Here is a 22,366-nt window from a genome sequence, read left to right as displayed (position 1 = left end):
GTCACATATTTTAACAAAATGAAGTGAGATATACGTTTTGTACATTGAGGCGTGTTTTATAATAAAATGAAGTCAGTTTAGTTGCAAATCCGTACATTTCCTATTAAAATCAGGCTTGAAAATTGCCATTAGATTCAAAAGCGGACATGTCCCATGACATTCTGATGCAAAAACGGACATGTCCATTTGAACCAATAACGTTCCGGCATTGTGTCATGTGATCATGAATTTATTGAGGAAGTTTCTTGCATATAAGTGGCGTGGCCCCTTTTTTGTGCTTTTTTTTTATATAAAATTTATTTTCATTTAATAAATTTTTGATTATGTTGCAATTGCGTTAGTTTTTTTTTACTGAAAAAATAAGCATAGGTATTGTAACTCAAAAATCCGTCATATTTAGTTTCAGAACCAGACATGTCCACATTTGGGGTGCAAATTCGGCCAAACCCTAATTAAATTGATTAATAAATAATAACTCATTTAATAATCAAAATATTTTTATTGTTTCTTGAGTAAGTATCATTTTTTGGGTTTTTGGGTAGATCTGCAACTCAAACCAAGAATTTTTATGTTTCGAATCCACTGGATAGATTATTCCGTTTTTTGGAAAATAAACCATAATCATGTGACATGTCCGGTTTTGATCTTATACGCCTCAGTTCTTAAGAAACAGTAAACTCATATATAAATATCCGCTCAAATAATAATAAGAAATCAAATTATGGCCCTAGCTTCCTGGTAATTCATAGGTCAGGCAACTGATTGTATTAATTCTTGAGTAAAGATGGCTAACTTAATTCCTCGGCGCCATTTTAGTGAGTGTTTTGTACCGGGTGATTCATTAGAACTGAGGACAGTTTGAATGTCCCGCAAAACTAAAAATTTTAAAGGTTGGTAATAACAGAATATCATTTGTCTAATTCCAGTGGTGTATGTAGAATCACTTTCCAAGGGTAATAATTTATTTTTAATTTACAAATAAGTCTCCCTTTTTACAACAAATTTTACATTTGCACTAAGCACAGTCACGATATTAAAATTGTATTAAATGAACTATAAAAATTGCTCAAAATGTCCACCATTGTGTTCACGGCACAATTCCACTCTACGCTTCATATTGTCAAACACTTTCTCCAGAGTTTCAGGTGAAATTCTTTCTAGTTCCTCAATAATTGCTGCTCGTAGTTCATCAAGAGTATGGAGACGGTTTCGAAAAACGTTGTTTTTTAATGTGGGAAATAGGAAAAAATCTAACGGAGTTAGATCAGGAGAACGAGGAGGCCATAATCCTTTGCTAATTAAACGATTGTCATAAAATTGTTCCAAGTACTGGAGTGTAGCCCGTGCAGTATGTGCTGTAGCTCCATCCTGTTGAAAATATCCTTCCCTTATTTCGTCGTCGTGAAGTTGATTTAAAAAGGTATCCAATATTTGTGTGCGATATCTTTCTGCCGTAATAGTATCGTTGAAAAAAATGGGACCTATGATACGTCTTCTAGACATTCCGACCCATATTCCAACTTTTAAAGGATGTAAACTAGTCTCTTCAAAATTATAAGGATTTTCGGTTGCCCACGTTCGGTAATTTTGGCTATTAATATATCCAGATAGATGAAACCATGCTTCATCAGTCATAAAAGTTACATTTAAAACGTCGTTGTTATTTAAATTGTTAGTAAACCAATCACAATAATTACGTCGATTCTCATAATCAAGACCATGGAGTTGTTGCAAAACAGAAACCCGGTACGGGTGCATACGTAGATCTTTATGTAAAATTCGTTGGCATGTTGAATAAGACACTCCTGTAATTCGAAAATAAAGTTAGTAGGTATAAATTCATTCTACGTGTACCACTTACCAGCTTGGGCACTTAACTGACGGATTGACTTTTTGGGACTCGCCTCCATTCGTTGTCTGACATCTTGGACCACTTCATCGTTTCGTAGTAATGGACGACCGGTATGTTTTTCTTTACAAATGCAATTCTTGTTTTCAAATCGGTCCACAATTCGTGTCTTATGATTGGCAAATGCTTTATAAGAAATAATAACATCGGGATACTCTTCCATAAATTGCTCTCGACAGGACCGGAACGAATATGACCATGTTCCATCCTCATTACGTACAGCACTTCGAAAATGAGCCTTCAAAATAAAGGCATCTTGTTCTTGTGTGAAGGGCATCCTCAAGAAGGGTTTTTTTAACCTACAAATGCAAATTAGTGTGATTTAACCGTTACTTAATTACTTACTTCAACAAACTCTTGAATTTACAGCGTAGCTCTGAAAAGAACTGTTTTTAAGAACGTTGATAATACAGTTTGCAAAAGTAAATTAAAAACAACAACAAATTAACGAAATAACGACGGCACTGGTGACTAATATGAAGTAGTAAAATAACTAAAAATATATCATCGCCAATTCAATCACGTAAAAAACACTAGAATTGTACGCGCGAAATTCAAACTGTCCTCAGTTCTAATGATTCACCCGGTAGATCAAAAAAGATGGGTAGGGATTAATCTAGAGGAGAATTTTGGAGAGATTTCGTTTATGGCGCCGCTGTAGAGTTCAGGTCAGAAAAAAAATCACCTATTCATACGGTATTTAGAGGTATATAAAAATTGCTGCTATAAATGGGAATGAATAGAATATTTCCAGAATTTGTTAGTATGTTGGACGAAATTATTTGTTTACGTTAACTACTTGTAAATAAGTGTTGCCAAGTTAAAACCGTTCGTGAGGTTGCCGAAGCTTTAGTATTGCAAAATCAACTGCCTTTAACGTCATAAAATACTATAGAGAAAACGTGTGTTAAGGGTTGCCCTAAGCTAGTTTCAACAAGAAATCAACGATCTCATCAAATAGTGCAAAAAGAGACGAAGAATGGCGAGACTGTGGTAGGCAGTGGGTACATAAGTCTGGACAAAAGTTTTCTACGTTCAGTATGATATAAAATATTGCACAAACCGACATGAATGAAAAACTGGTGTTCTTTTGCAAGTTGAATGCTTCTATGACAATTGGAGCTGAAAACGAAGGATAAATGTTTGGAGGCTGTCAGCAATGCGAAACCGTAGCCAGTTACGGCAGAGTGGAAGTCGAAATATTGCATAAGCGGACAACCGGGTGATTCATATTCGCAAAGCTCAAACAGCTATGGATGCTAGGAGTAATTTTAACTTTCATGTAAAAAAACACGCAGATTACGAAAATATCTCTGATGCGGAAAATGTGTTATCTTCGTTTTGAGCACAACGGTGATATGGAGCCACACTTCACGACGCTGACAGACCTGGTGGAAAGGATGAATGGAATGCATCAAAACGCAGTTCCAGAGGAGTACGGAGCTTTGGTCACTGCCCTAGAAGCGCCGTCGGATGCAGATTTCACCCTGGATTGCGTAAAAGGGAAATTGATTGACGAGAGGCAAGAAATGGCGAATCGTGCGAATGGTGGAAACAGTGACAGTGGTTTTTTTTTGTAAAAAACGGGATCACAAGAAAAAAGTTGCGAAAAATTGAAGAAATGGAATGAAAGTAAGCAGAATAAAACGAAAGAAGAAAACTGATGACGAATTGACCGACTGGGCATTCGCAGCCGGTGTACTGGCACTTCCGGATGTTTGGATTCTGTCTGCAGCGCTCTTCGGCAAGTATACAGTCGTTTACATCCTGAATTGATAGTCGGAAACGTTAGACAAGCTACGCGAGTACGTCGAGAGACCAAATTCGGTAAAAATCCGAAGATACTTCGCTCAGATAACGGAGGCAAGTACACAGGCAAAAAGTTTAAACGATTTTTGAAATAATATTGTGGGTCAGTTAATCGCGCCGTATTTGCCACAACAAAATGGCACTGCGAAACGTAAAAACTTGTATCTAGTAGAGATGGCTCGGTGCATGTTAATTGAAGCCGGACTCAACGACCGTTTCTGGGGTGAAGCCATAGCAACTGCGCACTTTAAACTCGTCTAATGTAATGACAGCAACCCATTTCCTTAAATAGTAGCCTCATTATAGGGTCTTAAGGGCGATTCACATTATCGGTCACGTCACAGTCATATCACGGTCCGGTCAATTATAGCGTGTATCTCTTATCAACATGTTCTGACCGGGATATGACCGTCAAATGTGGAGATTGCTATTGAAATAGCATTTTCCCGCGACTTGAGCGGAGCGTGACCTGAACTATAGTGTGAATTGACCTTTAGGTTCAAAAAATTTTACATAACTTTCGATTAAATCTCATTGCAATAAACGCAGATATCAACAGCACATATTTAAGAATTTCATTTAAACCCGCTCGACCCAAAAAAGATCAAAGAGTATTTAGTGACGGTAAAAAGGCAAGAGATAATAGACTTACGGCACGTAAAATGCAAAAGATTACTTCGGCAATTACAAATGCAAAAACATTAAACTTGCGGCACGAAAAAATGGCAAAAGGGCAATCCAAAATTCAGTATTTAAAGAACACCCCATTTGGAAGAAGTGGAACATGGAAATTCCAGCTCCTCACTGTATTCGCTGCGAAAGCGATGCAAATTAATTTAGTTTTTAATTAATTACTCGGCCTGTAGTTATCGGAAAAGTATAAGATAGGCATCGAACTACTCCTCTTCGAAGGGCGCTCGTTTTGAGATAACTTTGAACGCCGCCTGCCGGTTTTTTCTACAACCCATTAAGACGACGTAATTCATTAAGTACCTATGCTTACCCAATTATTCGCCTTCAACATCAATACTCATTAATCCAATTAACTCCTATTGATAGTTGGAATTTTATTTACATCGGCGATATCGCACTAGCCCTGCTATCTAGATCCCGGCATGTCTGCAAGACTGATAGCGATTTGGAACTCGTTTCTATCCTGGTGTTCGCTTATTATGGGAATCTAAAATCCTTAATAAATAATTAACGGCGCTGAAATATCAAAATATTAATTGACTCCCTTCTTCCTTCTTCCCTGGCTGCAAAATCTGATAAATTGATTACAAAACTTATGTACATGAGTTGGAAAATGCGCTAAAAATGGGCCAGTAATAGAAACGAATTCGATAAATGATTCTTAATTTTTGACCTTTATAGTCGACAAATGAAATTTATAAATATCAGCTCAAAAATTGTAGAGATTTTTATAGCAATAATTCTTACCTTGTGTGTGCTGGAGCGCCGTCTTGTTGAAACCAGTGAAGTCGTTATTACCACTTAGCACAAACACCGCAGTCGTAACTGTTGGGTGATGAAAAGACTACTTCGAACGGGTTTGGAGGATTCTCAGTGGCATAGCAATGGCAATTTTGGTTTTTTACGGTTCCTTGTATCGTGAAATGGAATTCATCGCTCATGACGATCTTTTGCTGTGATCTGCAGCCACTTCTATGAAATAGACGTGGCTCATCGGCAGGCAACAGTTTTTGTGCCAATTAAATTTTGTACGGGAGTTGTTGAAGATATCTCAACACTGGCTCGTACGTGTGCAATATTATCATCCGATCGCTTTGGTTACTTGTTGTTTGGACGCTTGGGATTAGTAAGTCACTCATTAGTTAAAATAGAGCCCTAAGATACTGATCTTTCTGTAGATCCAATAGATCCTAAATTTCAGGGAAAGCCTGTGCAGATCACCGGAGTGATGTATATTATGTAAATCGCGCACATCATCTAGATCCTGTTTATTCAGCGAACTGTACTTCCTCCAGGTCCTGTAGATTAGAAGAGGAACTGTATACTGTAAATCTGTTGGATCTGGTAGATGATGTGACTGTAACGGTTGTTACATATACAAGGGTTGAAGGCCCTCGTTAGTACTAAATAAAAATGATCCCCTACGGTACTCACAAAATTTTTCTTTTTGTCAAAATTAATTGTGGGCTTATCTTACGGAAGTTTGACTTTTAACTTCCTTTTTAAATTTGAAAATCAACACTGGTTTGACTACGGATAAATAAATACTGTAGCGAATATTCTAGAACTCTCTATAGACACCGAGACGATAAAAAACCAAGGCGGGTGTGACGCATTTTTGTCGGGAAATATGATGTGTTTGTTCTAGAGCAATCGAGCGTTCGGGCGCACTCGAGAACAAAACCAAGGCGGGTGTGACGCATTTTTGTCGGGAAATATGATGTGTTTGTTCTAGAGCAATCGAGCGTTCGGGCGCACTCGAGAACAAGTTAAAAGTAATCGTAAACGATTTACATAAAGCGCATTCCCACTTGCATTCATTTCCCATTTGTAAGATGCAACTTCTGTTAAAATCGTAAAAATCCGGCCACAAATATGAAAGATAGCGTTGCACATGGGCAATCCATTGTTGACGTGTTACTTCAATTTCAGTTTATGAGAAGAATTTCATTTCAATGCTTTTCTAAATAAGAAAGTTGGAACTGCGCATGCGCAAACTTAAATTTTAAAACTAATGTTAGATTTTCCTTTGTTCCAAGCGCCTAAGTATCAAATTTCACTTAAATGGTTCCATAGATAAAAAAGTTGGCACTGCGCATGCGCAAAATATAATTTTGAAACTGGCGCTAGATTTTCCTTTATTCCAAGTGCCTATGTATCACATTTCATTTAAATTCTTCCATAAATAAAAAAGTTGGCACTGCGCATGCGCAAAGCCAAATTTTGAAACTGGCGTTTGATTTTCCTTTATCCAAGTGCCTATGTATCAAATTTCGTTTAAATTCTTCCATAAATAAAAAAGTTGGCACTGCGCATGCGCAAAACCAAATTTTGAAATTGGCGTTTGATTTTCTTTTATTCCAAGTGCCTATGTATCAAATTTCATTCAAATACTTTTATAAGTAAAAAAGTTTGCAATTCGGTTTATAAATGGTTGAGATGCGAAAAGGGCACTGTGAATTTTGAATCGATTCGACTCAACTTTTGGCATTGCGTATTATATGGGTAAGGCTATGCCTATATTGAATTTCATGCAATTCAGTTCATAACTAACGGAGATGTAAAAGCGATCGGACATTTCTAAACAAAGTTATCGTTCACACGGACAGATAGATGGACAGACAGACAAAGGAACAGACGGACAGACCAACTGGCAGGCGACAGATAGCAATGCAAAATTATAAACGATCTCTAGGATCGTTAATAAACGGCAAAAGTGTAAAATTATAGAACATGTAAAAAAACGGTTTTTTGTTTTTTTTTTTACAATAACTTTTTTTGTAAGCGGTACAGAAAAAATTCCTTCCTTGGTACAAGACTCGACACCATAACGAACCAAATAGCGCAAAAAGTAGAACAATAGCTCTTAAGATAAAGAACTAGTAGCGTCGCAAAACGAGCGGACGGACGGACGGACGGACAAAGTGGCCACAATAGCGCATTTTTTTTTTATTTTTGTGAAAATGCGCTAAAAATAGTTCGCGCTCGTGTTACGGTAAAACTGGCGAGTGATAAATGCGAACTGTTGTAAATTAATCCATTTCGAAACTGTTAATTAATTGTAAACAAATAAACCACGTGATTAAATTTACGTTCCAATATGAATAACAAAATAAATAATGGAATACATGGCCAAACTAACATCGATCCAATTCAATTTTCCTTTACGTCTTTGCACATTTGAAATATCGATTTGTTTTCTATTAATACAGAAAATAATCTCCTTATGTACATTTTTTTATGCACAACAAACTCCTGACAATGTATACAAAATATTTATGAATACCTTAGGGCTAAACAAAAATGAAATTTCTAAAAAAATGATTAGCATTCAAATGAAACACAATTTCTCCCAATAATGAAAAGTAACCAAAATAAACATTTTTTTACTTTGATTTATGTTGATATGCCACCTTATTAAATTATAGGAAAGGTGAATAAACAATACACTTCAAATGTGTGGGTGTGTAGTCTACCTACTCAAACATTTTTTTAAAGGATCGTTTATGTCCATAAATAGTCCAAACAAAATCACACGATTTCGCCTAATTACAAGATTAAAAATACACAATATCTAAATAAAAGCGACAATATGGAATTAAATTGAAAAGACAAATCTTAACTTCGCCAGATCCCGAAATTAAATTTGTGTAGAATTGAGCGGTTTGGGCGCAAAAAGATGTCAGACACAGCTCTTGATAAAGGATCTTGCTAAAGCGATTTTATCTTAAATATAATGGAGGAAGCTAATTAAATTTCTCTGCTTTTCAGATTTATCGGTCGGTCTCATTAGCGTTTCCACCGACATTGTCTGGCGAATTACAATTTCGTGGTACGCTGGAAACGTACTCTGCAAGCTCATCCGATTTCTTCAAGCTTTGGTTACGTTTTCCTCGACTTATGTTCTGGTGGCGTTGTCGATCGACCGATACGACGCCATAACTCACCCCATGAACTTTTCGGGCAGTTGTAAGTAGCGTCTCAGGTAGCCAAGGGTGAAAAATTTTAATTGCAAAACGTGTTTCAGGGAAGCGTGCACGAATACTTGTGGTGATTGCGTGGCTTCTCAGTGCCCTATTTGCGTTACCCACAATGTTTCTGTTCGAGGAAAAGCCAATTGAAGGTAGGTAATATTGTGGTCTAGGTGCACGGTAGAACTTAACCCTTCAAACATTATTATTAACTTTAAATGAGGTCCCGAGGGGTCTAAACGGCCATCGAAATCATACAAATACCAACGTGACGAAACAGGATTGAATTAATTACTTGCCCCTTGTTTCCGACAATGCGGCTTTGATGTAGGTGTAGTGATTAAGTGCTATTGGACAGAATTGAATACTGATTAAATTTCATAAAAATTTCAAATTGACAGTATTTTGGTGTATTCACCCTCTGGTAGAATCCACAGCGAAAATAATTCAATTGCTAACAAAACGTAAGTAGTGGAAGCTTGTAAAGTGATACCAAGTATAATGCATTTTATTTTCATTGGCAGAGACAATACAAAGTATCTGACGATTCTTATTAAACGGGGAACAATAGCATTACCTGCCGATAATACGGCAAATCCGTCACCAGAGGTATCCTATTAACACCTCATTTTTACTTATTTTTCCTGTAGCAGAGAGTCTCTAATAAATTTTAAACTTCAGGGTGTTATAAGTTACAACGATTTATAACCCTTTTTTTACATAAATTAATCAATAGTACCTCATATAAAAAATGTTCTTCTGCAGTAAGACATGAAACAAACTCAGCCCTCCTTATATCGACAATATTTCGAGAAAATCAAAGAATGGTGCTGTGGATTGAGACTACCCGTCAGGAAATGACACTACATTAAATTATCAGGCGAAACAATTGTTATCTAAACGTAGTCTTTTCGAACCATGAACTTCTGTATTTAAATTGTAAGTAATTAGGATTCTTATTAATAAATATATTAATGGGTTTTATAAATTATTATTTTCCACCACTAAAAGGGGAAACTTTCAAGAAATTGAAATACTACATAGGTCAGTTCGTGGGTCAGTTCCCTTTTGTGTTGCAGTAGCAGTGAAATAACTACCTTAATTTTTTAACAATAGCTCTTTATGGCAACGAAAATATACTGGAGCACTTCATTTATTTGTCCTCGAAATACGTTTTTTTAACCGTGAAAGTTTGTAAAATCTTCTTGAATAAGCCCGTACTTAATACATTACTGATTAATTGACGCCTTATTCAAGATAGCTTCTAGTAATAAAGTAAACCATTTTTTTTGTTACGGACCAATCAGAGTTGCGATACCCCCATGATGTCTATACTGTCACTCGATTTTACAAATTCCACGATAGCAGCTGAGCTAATTTATTTATTTATTATCCCTCTCTTGTTCTGGGCCCTCAACAGGCTTACCTTACGAATTAGAAAAACTGCAGGAAAACCTCATTCGGATTAGCCGGTAGAATGCTCGAAACTGGTCTAAGGTAATTCCCATCTCTGCCACAGATGAAACCTCCACCCAGGTTCGTACACCCGACCTCCAGATTTATAGCCCAACGCTCTACCATTAAACCACAAAGCCGGTTGATTAATCCGCAATTTTATTCACGTAGCCCTAATGAAGGTAACTAAATCAAATCCAAACCCCGGATAGACGGGCGACACCGATTTCCGGAACCAATTAAAAGGTTGCTGTGTATAATATACTGTTGTGTGCAATTTCGTTCGGTCACCACGCCATCCACAAAACAGCTGTCCAGCTCGCCCAAACCAAAACAAAATTGAAACTTTGAAACAATTTTGTAACCTTTCCTCATACTCATCCGGTATCTGCTATAAGAAAAATCCTAATATTGACTTAAAATTTCTCAATTTGATAAGGCCCTGGCTCGATCAACTGAAAATTTCAAAAAAATTATTACACAAATCATGATTAAATCCTCCAAAAAAATCTTGGCCACGAGTAGAAAAACGTGACGTGAAAACTATCTCTGGGTCGCACTTTGGATTCGAATAAACACACAATTAATTGATTGACAATCACAAACATTACGAAACACGTGAGACAATTAAAACAAAATCTCTGAAAGATAGGGTTACAAGGTCTATTGGGAAATTTGGCACGGACCCAGGCAGTCGACAATTAAAATAAGAAATCTTAAATTTTCTTCAGCTTTTTGGGTTTGCGATACTAAGCGTACTTGACTCACAGACAAATGCTGACAGCTTCTTGCAGGAAATTTAGCGCAAAAAAAGTACCCGCTTCTTAACTGTTGCGAATCCAGCCTCGTTTTCTCGTTGTCTCCAGTATTTTATAAAACCGCCACTTCCACTACATCCTAATCTCATTGAACGAAATTTCAAATAAATCGCCAATCTCAACTGAGTGCGACAAAACGCCCCTGCACTTCTCCACGTTCTTCGTAACATCTGAAGCTCCTCATCAGCGAAAGAACACGTGCGTTAATTAAATTTCGCCTAACAACTAACTAAAACTTCTTATCGCAAACCACCAGATGTAACCTTTTATAAATCATGCAAAACAATTGACATATTCTAGTATACAAGGATGTTCCGTGATTATTTTTGGTGTTCAGGGCGAAATAACGTCTGTGAGTTGTTTACGCAACAAAAACAACCGCTAATTCCACCAACCTTAATTACAAAAAAAACTGCTACCAGTCTACATACTTTAAATTTGTGGTGAGTGGCGTACTTCTGCATGGTTAAGGGGGGCATATTTTTATAATGACAACTACTAGTTTTCATTAAATTTTATTAAAGGTTAAAGGGAAATATATCCAGTGTTTCAGACAAAATGTTCATCCTGTATGTTTCCTGTACTGTTTTCCATTATTACATTAGTAGAAAGCTATATTGAATGGACATCTTGACGAAATATGCAAATGAGTAATTGACTCAAATCGAAAAGATCTCTGAAGTATCATTTTTTGTTATTACAAATCATCTTACAAGGTTTTCCGAGACGTCGTCTAGTATAAAAATGGTCACGTCAATCATCTCAGGGAGCCGGCCACTACAAAACTGGTGGCCGTGAGGTGTACACATGTTATGCTATTATATTTTCTTCTCTATCTAGCCCATGCGAAGAAAAAGGCATAATTTTCGCAGTAGGCGGCTACCTGCGACTGTTTTTATACTAGTTGACGGCAATCATCTTGCAAGGAATATTCTTAGGGATACTCCATTTTGTCTCAGAATCATTTAACATATTTTCAGGGACGTGTTTCAAATTATTGCGTCTTAGGAGTTTTCATTCTTTGAGGACAGACCCCTGCATAACCAATATAGGAGGGTGTAAGGTTAAGAAAATTGCTAGCTCTTCAGATAAAAGACAAACGTACAGGTATTTCAATTCTCAATATATTAAACAACATTAATCGTTTCCACTTTATTTGGGGGCGATTACTACTTGCACATAACTACATTTTAACTTAATTGTATCGGAAAAGCATTTTGTCGCTGTTACTACTACATTAACTTTTATTCTAAACGTTATGTACTTTTTTGTTATAAAATTGGACATTGACTGGCGATCAATACTCTACCCTTCGATAGACGAGACGTTGTCTTCAAATTCGAATGGACACAAACATTGTAATCTCAAATACTTTGTGGTAAGTTTAAGTTTTCGCGTTAAATCCATTTTTTGGGCGTTTAGTGTGGACTGCTGTATCTACCTAACCAACTTCATAGTTTTGAAGATTATAGTAAATGAAACTGATTGCCCCTACTATATTTACTTTTTAAAAGGATATCTCTGCTATCTGGAGGTGCTCAATGTGGATCTAATAACTTCTCTCCCACCTAAGTAATATGCGTCTAAGAGACACTACACAACACATTTATAGTAAACTTTCTTAACTCTTGCTTGCAGGGGCCTTCCATTGTTTAAATAAACAAAACACGAATAAGTACAGAAGTACATATTATTCTAGAGGAAGTCACTTCTCCAAACAACCTGACTGTATCGCAGTTGCAGCACTGATCTGACTATTGCATACGGAAATTATGATCCCAACGACAGTCGAAAACAAAAGAGGAACTTCCCCATTAAAATATAAAAGCAATTCCATACACTATTACCTTAAAACATCTCGGTTCCGAGGAATTTATCGCTATACACAACTCATAAGCGTGATGGGTATATAAACCTACATTGGAAGTGATGGACGCGATTATTAAGATCACGAAAATAATCTCACATAAAACTTTGAAACTGGAGCAACATGTATCCGAACCTAATATTGATACCAAAACTTTTGTTATCAGATAAGTGTATATCGTATATACTGGAAAATCGATACAAAAGTTGGAAGGTTTTAGGTTTCTTCCCTTTTAGCACTTTTAATAACGAGGTGTCTGTGTGATGAGTTTGTTTTAGGTCGAATTTGATACAGGTTATTTTCTTGTTTTTCTATAACTTTGTAATCTTTGCTCGTTTCGTTGCGATAATGGTGTAAACGCGCTTATGACAAAAATGTTTCCGTAGCAGCTTGGATGCAATTAAGAAGTGAAATGAATACTCATGAATTCAGTGGTGCTATGTAAATTTATTTATTTCCTATGGTCATAATTGGAAAAGAGAAAACGAGATTTTCAATAACGTTCATTATTATTTTAACATTATTAAACGCCATTGGCAGAGCTTTTGACGTAGGATGAAGTTTTAACTTAATCGGTTCAAGGCGTGATTGTATAAGCTTAATGTCGATACATCAAAGGGACACAAGTTTAAATAGCTTGCAGCGCTTTCTTTTTGAAGAGGAACACAAATATGTAATACCTCGTATATTTAACCTTTCGAGAGGGGTGGATAATTACCATTATTACTTACTAAAAAGGCTGTCTACTGTCTAGTGATGCTCCTTTTAAGAGATCTTCAAACGCCCTTTTGGCAATACTTTTGTTGACGCGCAGTTTAACAGTTATTTAATTCAAACTAATTAAATTCATAAATTAAAACCAGCCATGAACGTATTTCGGTTTGGATATTTATGCGCAATCCCCCCAAAAATTAAAACTAAATTAAGCTAAATTAAGTTAGTTTTATGTAGTTGTTTAGCTTTTCTAATACATAACACTTCATATATTTGTTTCTATCCTGTATATCTATTTCTATCTTATAAATCGCACGTTAAGTTATTACTTCGTTGTTTGACTCACTTACGCACTGCTTTTCACGTTTCGTTTTACTTATATGTATTAATTCGTATATATTTTTCTTTTAAATAAATAAATAAACAAATAAATTAAAGTATGACCAAGATATCTGAGTTAGGGATCTGATAATTCTGAAGCTGAAACTCAGAAGTACTCTAAAAACTAAAGAGCGAACTAAAAGTCGCAGGGACCCTGAAAACACAGACATCTGAAGACCTTAAGACTCTAGAGAATAAAGCGAATCGAAGAGCTTTTGAATCCTTTTGAGTTTTTCCTCAAGATTATTGCTTTTTACACGATTCTTGGTCTCGTAATTGTCGACAAAATACGATCGGCAGGTTTTGGTTTTAGAGTAATGAAATATCCCCACATCATTGTTAAGTTATGGTGTATTGCGCTGTGCCATACGTTACCTATTTTGTGCAGAAATTGACCTTATTAAGGGTAGATTTACATGAATCCGTTATTCATCGCTACGTCAATCCGGCATGTTCCAAAATGTGTTTAAATTCTATTTCAATTCCAATCAAATCTAGTTCACTTATGACAGATGGTGGAAATACGAGAGAAAAATTTGAATTTAGGGTAATAAGTTATAGGGTTACATGATTATTACCATTTTCGGCTTCGAAATTGCTGACAAATACGAACGCTATTGAATTTGATTGCACACATGCTGAATGTGTTGATATACCGCTTCTCGGGGTAAGATGCGAAACTCCAAGGATCTTTGAACGCTGCTTTTTCGAAGTATTCGCATCTGAAGGAATTTGAATAAATTTCTGCATTTTTATTTGGCCTGAACAATGCCATAATGTCGTTCCCATAAAAAGATGATTTTGGAAGATATTGAAACTTTGTTTTACTAACTGAGTATGGGATAAAAAATGCAATTTACACCAAATGCAACGGCAACTTTCTTTTAAGTCCCACGGTTGATCATCATTATGCAACGGGTTTACATATTAAGGGAGTTGACTCTCCTTTCTTTGGAATAAAGTTTTCTAAAAATCATAAACATTTTGAATATATTGATAACAATAAATCATGCAATAGTTCCAATTTACACTTCCCTTTACAGGTTTACAGCTTTTACTAGGAATTTGAACCTAACTAGATTACTTTTCGTGGCCACGGTTTTTTTAACTAACCTCAACTCAATGTCAAATAATCATATAGGGGCACACTTTTCTATACAGTCTAATGGGTTCGCTCTCCATAGCTTTAGAGTATACCCCCGAAAGCTGGAGACAGATAGAGTTGTGTGTCTATACCTAATCTAGGTCGTGCTAAGTATGACATGGGGAAGGAATACAGGCCCATCAGTTTCTTCTAAAAACGGTGGAGAGGCTGGAGGATGCATACATAAGGAATGGAGTACTGGTCCTTAGACCACTACATCTATACCAACATGCTTTCGCGGCTGCAATGTAGAGAGGAGATGAGAGGGGAATGTCTGCCAGGGAAGGGAGGAGCCCTGGGAGCGTTTTCAGAAATCGAGTGTGCGTTCAACCATAAGGTGAATCCGCGCTATACTCGGAAACAGAGTCATTGTGTTCTCAATCGGGACGACGGAGGTGAGTTCATCAGTTACTAGACAAGATCCTCCGCACTCTAAACGAGGACGGAGCGTACACACAGGGATACGCGGACGATGTCGCTATCGTCATAACTGGAAGGTTTCCAAACGCAATGAGAGAGATAATTCAGGGGCCAGGGAACATGTGGACAGGTGGTGCAGTAGCCATGGCATCTCCGTTAACTCGGAAGACCGAGGTTGTTCCATTTACGAATAGAAGGGGAGCGGACGTTGATGAGTTCACTCTTCAAGGACGTCAACTGGGCGTGGTCAGGTCATTAAAATGACCTGGAAACATAGGGATGTACAAGGGCTTTTGGTTGTACATGGAGCTTGATCCCTCGACTGGTACTTGGACTTTGCACTGCAGTGATAAGGCCTATAATACTGTACGGTGCACTTGCCTGCCATATGCAGGACAATCTACAGGAAGCAGCTAGGAAAGGTTCAGAAGTCTGTGTAGGAGTCACCGGAACCATGAAAACCACACCAACTTTGGCCATGCAGGCACTTTTGGGACTAAAGCCTTTACACTTAGCTGTGAGGGCAGAGGCTCGGAATACTTCCGTGCGGCTAAATGATTGGAACGAGTGGAGGGGTCGAGGTGCCCTTGGTCAAGGGTAACTCTAGATAGATTAGGTGAGTATAATGGAGTATGTTTGATCTGTGCGCTAGCGCACTTAGAAATAGGGGGCAACGAAGAGACGGATGAATTTGCTCGCCAAGGTAGTGGTGGGGTCTTCGTTGAGCCCAAGCCTACCCTAGGATTAGCTCCCTGTGTTGTCAGGGCCAGGATTAATTATGACAGCGTGACCAGTAAATTCGAGGCTCAGTGGCAACAATCAACCAGACAGACTCAGACACTTCTTTCTGAGCTGGCTTCTTATCACTCCTCCAACAAGACTTGCTGGTGCTCCAAATTGGACCGGAACCCTACTGTGGAGCACCAACAAGTCTAGATGGCGGAGTGATAAGAAGCCAGCTAAGAAAAGAATGGGGATCCTTGTCGGCGCCATTCTGTTATAATAATTCGGGAATTTTTTTGTAAATCCGTAACTTAACGTAATTGATCACGAATTAAATAGGGATGTCATACATTCTTCTGAGACTACCTTGAAAACGCACAAAAGCAACACATAAAGCCGTTTTGAAAGCTGTACTTTAAACGCGTCGTGTGAAACAGCTTTTCACACGCTGAATACTTTACACCCGCTGCTTGAAAGCCAAAGGAATCGATATGCTTTCTATAGAAATTTTGGAGTACATTAAATAAAGATTTATTCCAAATTAAATTAAAATTTCAAAGTGAAAATTGTTAGTTTATTTACTTTCTCAAGTTATTTAGTACAACTCTCAGCAGGTCGCTTGGTGTGCGGTAAATCTAAACCGGTAATCTCGCCTTGGTAAATTCGCCCCCGAAAACTGATGCCAGGACAATTAACCCTCAGAATATGCGCTTCCATAACATTTGTTCCCGGAAGGTTTGTATCTGCGTCGTGTTTCCTTACCGGAAAGTATCCCGAAAGCAAATAATAGTGAGCCGTATTTATATGGGTGTATTTTCCATGGCCAGATTCTTCATGTGACGGATATTCTCGGGCAACCATCTAACCAATTATTGGCAATACAATTGTTAACCATTTACTACATATACATGTAATGTACGGGGTTAAGTGGTAGAGCAGGCTGCTGTATTTTACTGTGGAACTGATCTTTGGCTCATTTCACCAATTCAAATTGTATACATTTTTTTCGCCCATGTAATAAAGGCTCTATAATAATAATAATAACCTCCAAGAGGGAATATACCGGGTTGAACTGAAAATGCGTTTTCTGTTTCCCTTGAATGAAACTTGAGAACTTCTGCAGAGGCATCTCTGAAAAGCATTATGCGGGTCACTCTGTAATTGGTCGCAAGCCTGTTGAGAACCCAGAACAAGAGAGGAGTAATAAATAAATAAATAAACAAATAAATAAATATATACATAAATAAATAAATAAATAAATAAATACATAAATAAATAAGTTACCATCTGGCATCACAAATCCATGTTGTAATTGCGGGTATTTTCCTTAAAATGGAAATATATACGCGAGTTTCAACCGGTTACAGTTAAATGTACTTACACTCAATTGAGCACTGAATTTTTTATATACGCTAAAGAAAAAGGTGTTACATAAAGAGAAGGTACAACAAAAAAGTTATTGATAGTCAGCCGCACTTATGTCGTCTTAGTCCGAGGGAGGCAGTTTGTTATAAAATCTGGGTATCTTCTCCGACTGCAACTCCCTGATCTGCTTATTTTTACATAAAAAAACAAAACGTGCCATTCTGACTTTTTTCAGCAAGCTGTTTTAACACATTACGTACTAACTGGAAACCTTACAGTGGCGTAACATTAATGGGCATTTAGATTGTTCACAACACCCCCTCTCAATCTCAATGCACAATTCAACATACGAACACCAAACAAACTTATATTATTCCATTGTACCTACAAGTACCTCTTTTTCTTACAGAAGTTACACCCCACATTTTTATTTTTAAACCGTCCACCACTTCTGCATTCGTCCTTTTTATGCCCGGATTTACCACAAGAAGAGCACTTCAATTACTTGTCTTGTGTCGTGTGTTGTTTTGCTGTTAATGCAACTGTCTCTTCACCCGAACCCAAACGTTCTTCTTCTATCAGTAACCTTGCACTTAAATTTGTTAAATTACGCTTGTCTTCCGGAAATGACTCCCACGCCGAAACGAAATGTTTATACCGCTCAGGCAAGGACATTAGTATTTTGTGATAACCAAATTTTCTGTATTCCTTTTGTTGTTTCATTTGTGGAAACCAGATTTTGTATCTTCGTTATGAAATCCATGACAAAGCCTTCAAATTTCATATTAAAAAACTTCTGCTGCAGTAAGTGTACACTAACGTTCGACTGTCTTTCTTATATCGACTCCAGTTTTGTCCACGCCGATTCACACATTAATACATGAGAAAGAGGACCTGACTCCATGCGTATTACTAACACTTCCTGTGCCTTCGCTCACTCTTTCATTTCCTTCCCTGTGTGTTCCCCAGCGAGTGGTTTTGCAATTCCTACATTTACATCATGAAGTTCCTTGGCCGTAAGTATTACCTCGATTTGAAACTTCCACACGTTCCAGTTACTCTTGTTTAGCTGTATAAATTGGGTCACCACATGTTGCTCCATTTTATTTTTTACTGCCCTTTCGTTTTAGAACGTATTTCCCTCTGTAACAGTTTTATACACCAGTTTGGACTGGGCCCATAACCTGAGGCAGAGTTGGCCTTTTTCAAGTATAACAACAGTAATATTATATCGTAATTTGTTAAAGGAAACGAAAAACTGTATTTTTACATAAAAAACAAAACGTGCTTTTTCTGACTTTTTTCAACATGCTCTTTTAACGCGCCCCCTTACGTACAAACTGGAAACCATAGAGTGACGTAACATTAATGGACATTTAGATTGTTATTGTTCGCAACAATACAGTCCATCAGTCTCCCTCAAATGGAAATATAGTCTCATATCATTTGAACTTATTCGCAAAATGATAATAGTTTTCTTCTCATCTTCTTGCTTGTCCGCTTGAACTTATTTAATTCCATCGGAATATAAAACTCGAATAAAGCTCACAACTTTTTCGTTATATTTCAGGATTACCTCAGTGCTGGATTGACCTAAAACCGTGGCAATGGCGCGTGTACATGACACTGGTGGCTTTGTCGCTGTTCTTTGTACCTGCCGTTATAATAAGCGCATGCTACGCCGTCATCGTATGGACAATTTGGTCAAAGAGTAAATTACTAATTCCAATAGGTCACGTATCCGTGCGACAAAGTAAGTATTATTAATGGCCCGTAGCGAACTGAATTAAAATTTATTACGCTCCGCAGGCGAAGACAATATTAGCAGAAGTAGAAGTTTCCGAGAAGATCTCGATACGCGACGAGCCAGCTCGCGAGGAATCATCCCGAGGGCAAAAATTAAGACTGTTAAAATGACATTCGTTATTGTATTCGGTAAGCTAATTACGCCTTATGCAAGCCGTTTTCTTTGATTGCATTTTTCAGTGTTTGTCATGTGCTGGAGCCCTTACATTGTATTTGATTTACTTCAAGTGTACGACTACATTCCCACAACGCAGACGAACATAGCAATTGCCACGCTAATTCAAAGCTTGGCACCTTTAAATTCGGCCGCAAATCCAGTAATTTATTGTCTGTTTTCCACGCACATGTGTCGACATTTACGGTAAGCCTTGTTACATTTTTCATTTCTCTTTGCACAAACTAACCCATTATTCATTGTCTTGCACTACCACTACATCGCCGTTCACTAATCCCCCACAATTGATATCTTTCTGCACATAACGCGAATTTATGTTTGTATTATTCAGTAAATTGCTTGGCGTTCCTTTTAGTCAGTCGCTTGTCCTTATAAATTAACAATCCTTTTTTTTCAATTTTGGAGCTCCAACACAGGGTTCGGTTTGGGATGGCATTAGTCGGTAAAGAAGTATGAATATTTCGATTTCTTTTCAGATTATATTCGTCAAAATTAGGGAATGCAATACCGGAATCGCGGGATCCCGAAATACCGGGATCCCGCAGCATTTTTGCGGGATTAATCCCGCACATAAATTGAGCGGGATCCCCCGGGATTTGCGGGACTGAGGAATTTGTCGACCAAGTGGACGACTCTGTTTACTTTGTTAATGAAACGCATAAGGGAGAAGTTATTTTTTATATAATTGTTAAACTTTTTTCGTTAAAAATTTACTAAGATTTTTGAGGCACTTTAGAAGTTCACCATTTTGTGCTTTACAGGTGAGGTTTTTTTGAGTTCTAAGTTAGGCCGAAGGTACTTTTTTGTTAAATATTGTGATAATTAACGACTTATTTTAATGCAGAAGTTAACCGCACAGAATTGCTTAGATGCCAATTTATTTCAAGTTTTGCGGGATCCCGCAAATACCGGGTTCCCGCGGGATTAACATCTAGCAATCCCGCAAAAACCGGGATTGAGATTTTGCTGCGGGATTGCATTCCCTAGTCACATTCTATAAGAACATTGTTTTTCCGGATCGATCAGACACAATTTTTTTTTCGGGGCTCAAAAAAATGCGGTGTATAACCTTCCTTTTTTTACCAAAAATTGACTGCACCAAAATTTCTCGGGAAAACACTTTTTCTTATTAATTTTAGTGCGTAGTATCCAAAACAATTCGTACTTTTTCGATCAGACTTCTCAATCAAAAGTTATAGACTAGAAATTTCGAAAGTTAACTAGGGAATGCAATACGGATCGCGGGATCCCGAAATACGGATCCCGCAGCATTTTTTGCGGGATTAATCCCGCACATAAATGGAGCGGGATCCCGCGGGATTTGTGGGACTGAGGAGTTTGTCGACCAAGTGGACGACTCTGTTTACTTTGTTAATGAAACGCATAACGGAGAAGTTATTATTTATATAATTGTTAAAAATGTACTATGATTTTTTGAGGCACTTTAGAAGTTCACCTTTTTTGTGCTTTACAGGTGAGGTTTTTTTGAGTTCTAAGTTAGGCCGAAGGTACTTTTTTGTTAAATATTGTGATAATTAGCGACCTATTTTAATGCAGAAGTTAACCGCACAGAATTGCTTAGTTGCTAATTTATTTAAGGTTTTACGGGATCCCGCAAATACCGGGATCCCGCGGGATTAACATCTAGCAATCCCGCAAATACCGGGATTGCGATTTTGCTGCGGGATTGCATTCCCTAGTCAAAATCAATCTCAATTAATTTTGCTGTCCATCCCTTCCAGCTCCAAATTCTATTATAATCTGGATTTATGGAATTCGTGGAATATTTATTGCGATTTTGGACTTTGTGCCAGTGTCTTGAATTTCCAATTCGTACCAACCGTGTAAAAATTGTGAAAACCACACGAACGTTAATGTTCCCGATAGTATCATAAGTCAGACACGTACCTTAAGTGAATTTTGAGTTTACAGCTAAAAGTATTGAGGTTCAATACTTTTTCCTGACTTTTATGTAAATAGGTAACTATGTATTTCCTATGTTGTAGCATCCCTTAACATATGGCCATCCTTATTCGAGTTAAAAGAGGTTAAAATTTAACAAAGGAACGTCATGAATTTTTATCAAAAGAGTCCACTCATGGTTATCCAAAGTGGTGATGTTGTACCTAAAGAATAGGATTTACCTAGGTAGATAAATGCCCTTATGCAATTAATAGCCCAGTAACCTAGAGTTGCATTAAGTGGGGCTAGCAGGTTTCGTTTTTTTTTCTGCTATGGAACGTGACTTAGATGTAAAATTCAAGTTTACGAACTCAGGAAACCCAAAAACTGCACTTTTCACTATTTTAGGTGTTTTCCCATTTTCGTCATGAAGGCGCACGTTTTCAACAAAGACCATTCCTCATATTTTTAAACTAGATTCAATTTACTACAATTTCAGGTCAGAATGGGCTCCGTAGACCTATGTTTCCAAGATACAACTTTTCAAAGTTTAAAATTTTTTGCTAATTTTCATGTTTCATCATTAGTCCAGTCAAATTAGCTCCAAAAGTAGTCTAAACTAGCTGATGTTGTCACTTCACTCAACGAGACCTAGTATATTCTACTATTCTACGTAAAAAAATTCGCTGAATTCTCCTGGGCGGAAACCCCCGGAACATATTGTTATAAACAAAAAACGAAGTAAAAACGGGAAAACGTCGAAAATGAAGAGAAATGAATTTGTTTGAAATCGAATTTTCTATAAGATACAGTTGGTATTGAACGTTCATTTTCAAATGTAATTTTGCTTTACGGAACAATATAAAAAAAGGAATCCCGAACTATCTGTTTTTACTGAGTTAACATTTATTGGTCTAAGACAAAGCATTGTTTTTTTGATTTGTTTATTTAATTAATCAATGGCTATGATACGCTGATCGGGTTTGTCATATTGTTTTGTTATCAAAAAAAAGTGACCAAATACGGATTTTCAAAAAGATCGGATGAATTTTACTTAGTAGATTGCTAATTTTCGAGATTACTTTTTAAATTTTTCCATAAAAAACAAAAATATTTGAAACCTGACCGATACCGTGAATAGCCGTTAAGGAATAGACGCTGTAATAATTGGCCGTACCGTGATCTGACCGTGACGTGACCGATAATGTGAATCG

The 22,366-nt window shown here is 37.2% G+C and overlaps 2 protein-coding genes across 4 annotated transcripts in view; one reads left to right on the top strand and one right to left on the bottom strand.

Annotated features, from left to right (window-relative positions):
• LOC116171693 (cardioacceleratory peptide receptor) overlaps window positions 1-22,366 on the top strand; it is a gene marked incomplete at its 5' end in the record, with an annotated part of 76,744 nt that overhangs the window by 53,072 nt on the left and 1,306 nt on the right. For both annotated transcript variants that reach the window (XM_031488663.1, XM_031488664.1), the window contains 5 exon segments: window positions 8,183-8,380; window positions 8,439-8,534; window positions 18,840-19,022; window positions 19,079-19,204; window positions 19,256-19,436. In XM_031488663.1, the coding sequence (XP_031344523.1) occupies window positions 8,183-8,380; window positions 8,439-8,534; window positions 18,840-19,022; window positions 19,079-19,204; window positions 19,256-19,436 (784 nt within the window).
• LOC116171694 lies at window positions 966-2,454 on the bottom strand. Of its 2 annotated transcripts, XM_031488665.1 has the most exons (3): window positions 2,255-2,452; window positions 1,862-2,208; window positions 966-1,805 (listed from the first exon to the last, which is right to left on the bottom strand). In XM_031488665.1, exons 2-3 carry the CDS (start codon window positions 2,184-2,186, stop codon window positions 1,054-1,056), a joined length of 1,077 nt encoding a protein of 358 aa, XP_031344525.1. In that variant the 5' UTR covers window positions 2,187-2,208; window positions 2,255-2,452; the 3' UTR covers window positions 966-1,053. The 2 variants fall into 2 exon arrangements, with proteins under 2 accessions (XP_031344525.1, XP_031344526.1); XM_031488666.1 differs by having other exon boundaries at window positions 1,862-2,454.

The sequence above is a fragment of the Photinus pyralis genome, unplaced genomic scaffold (genome assembly GCF_008802855.1).
Source record: "Photinus pyralis isolate 1611_PpyrPB1 unplaced genomic scaffold, Ppyr1.3 Ppyr1.4_LG5, whole genome shotgun sequence".
NCBI classification, from domain to species: Eukaryota; Metazoa; Arthropoda; class Insecta; order Coleoptera; family Lampyridae; genus Photinus; species Photinus pyralis.
The sequence above is the reverse complement of the archived record's forward strand: the minus strand, read 5'-3'. Positions and strand labels throughout refer to the sequence as shown.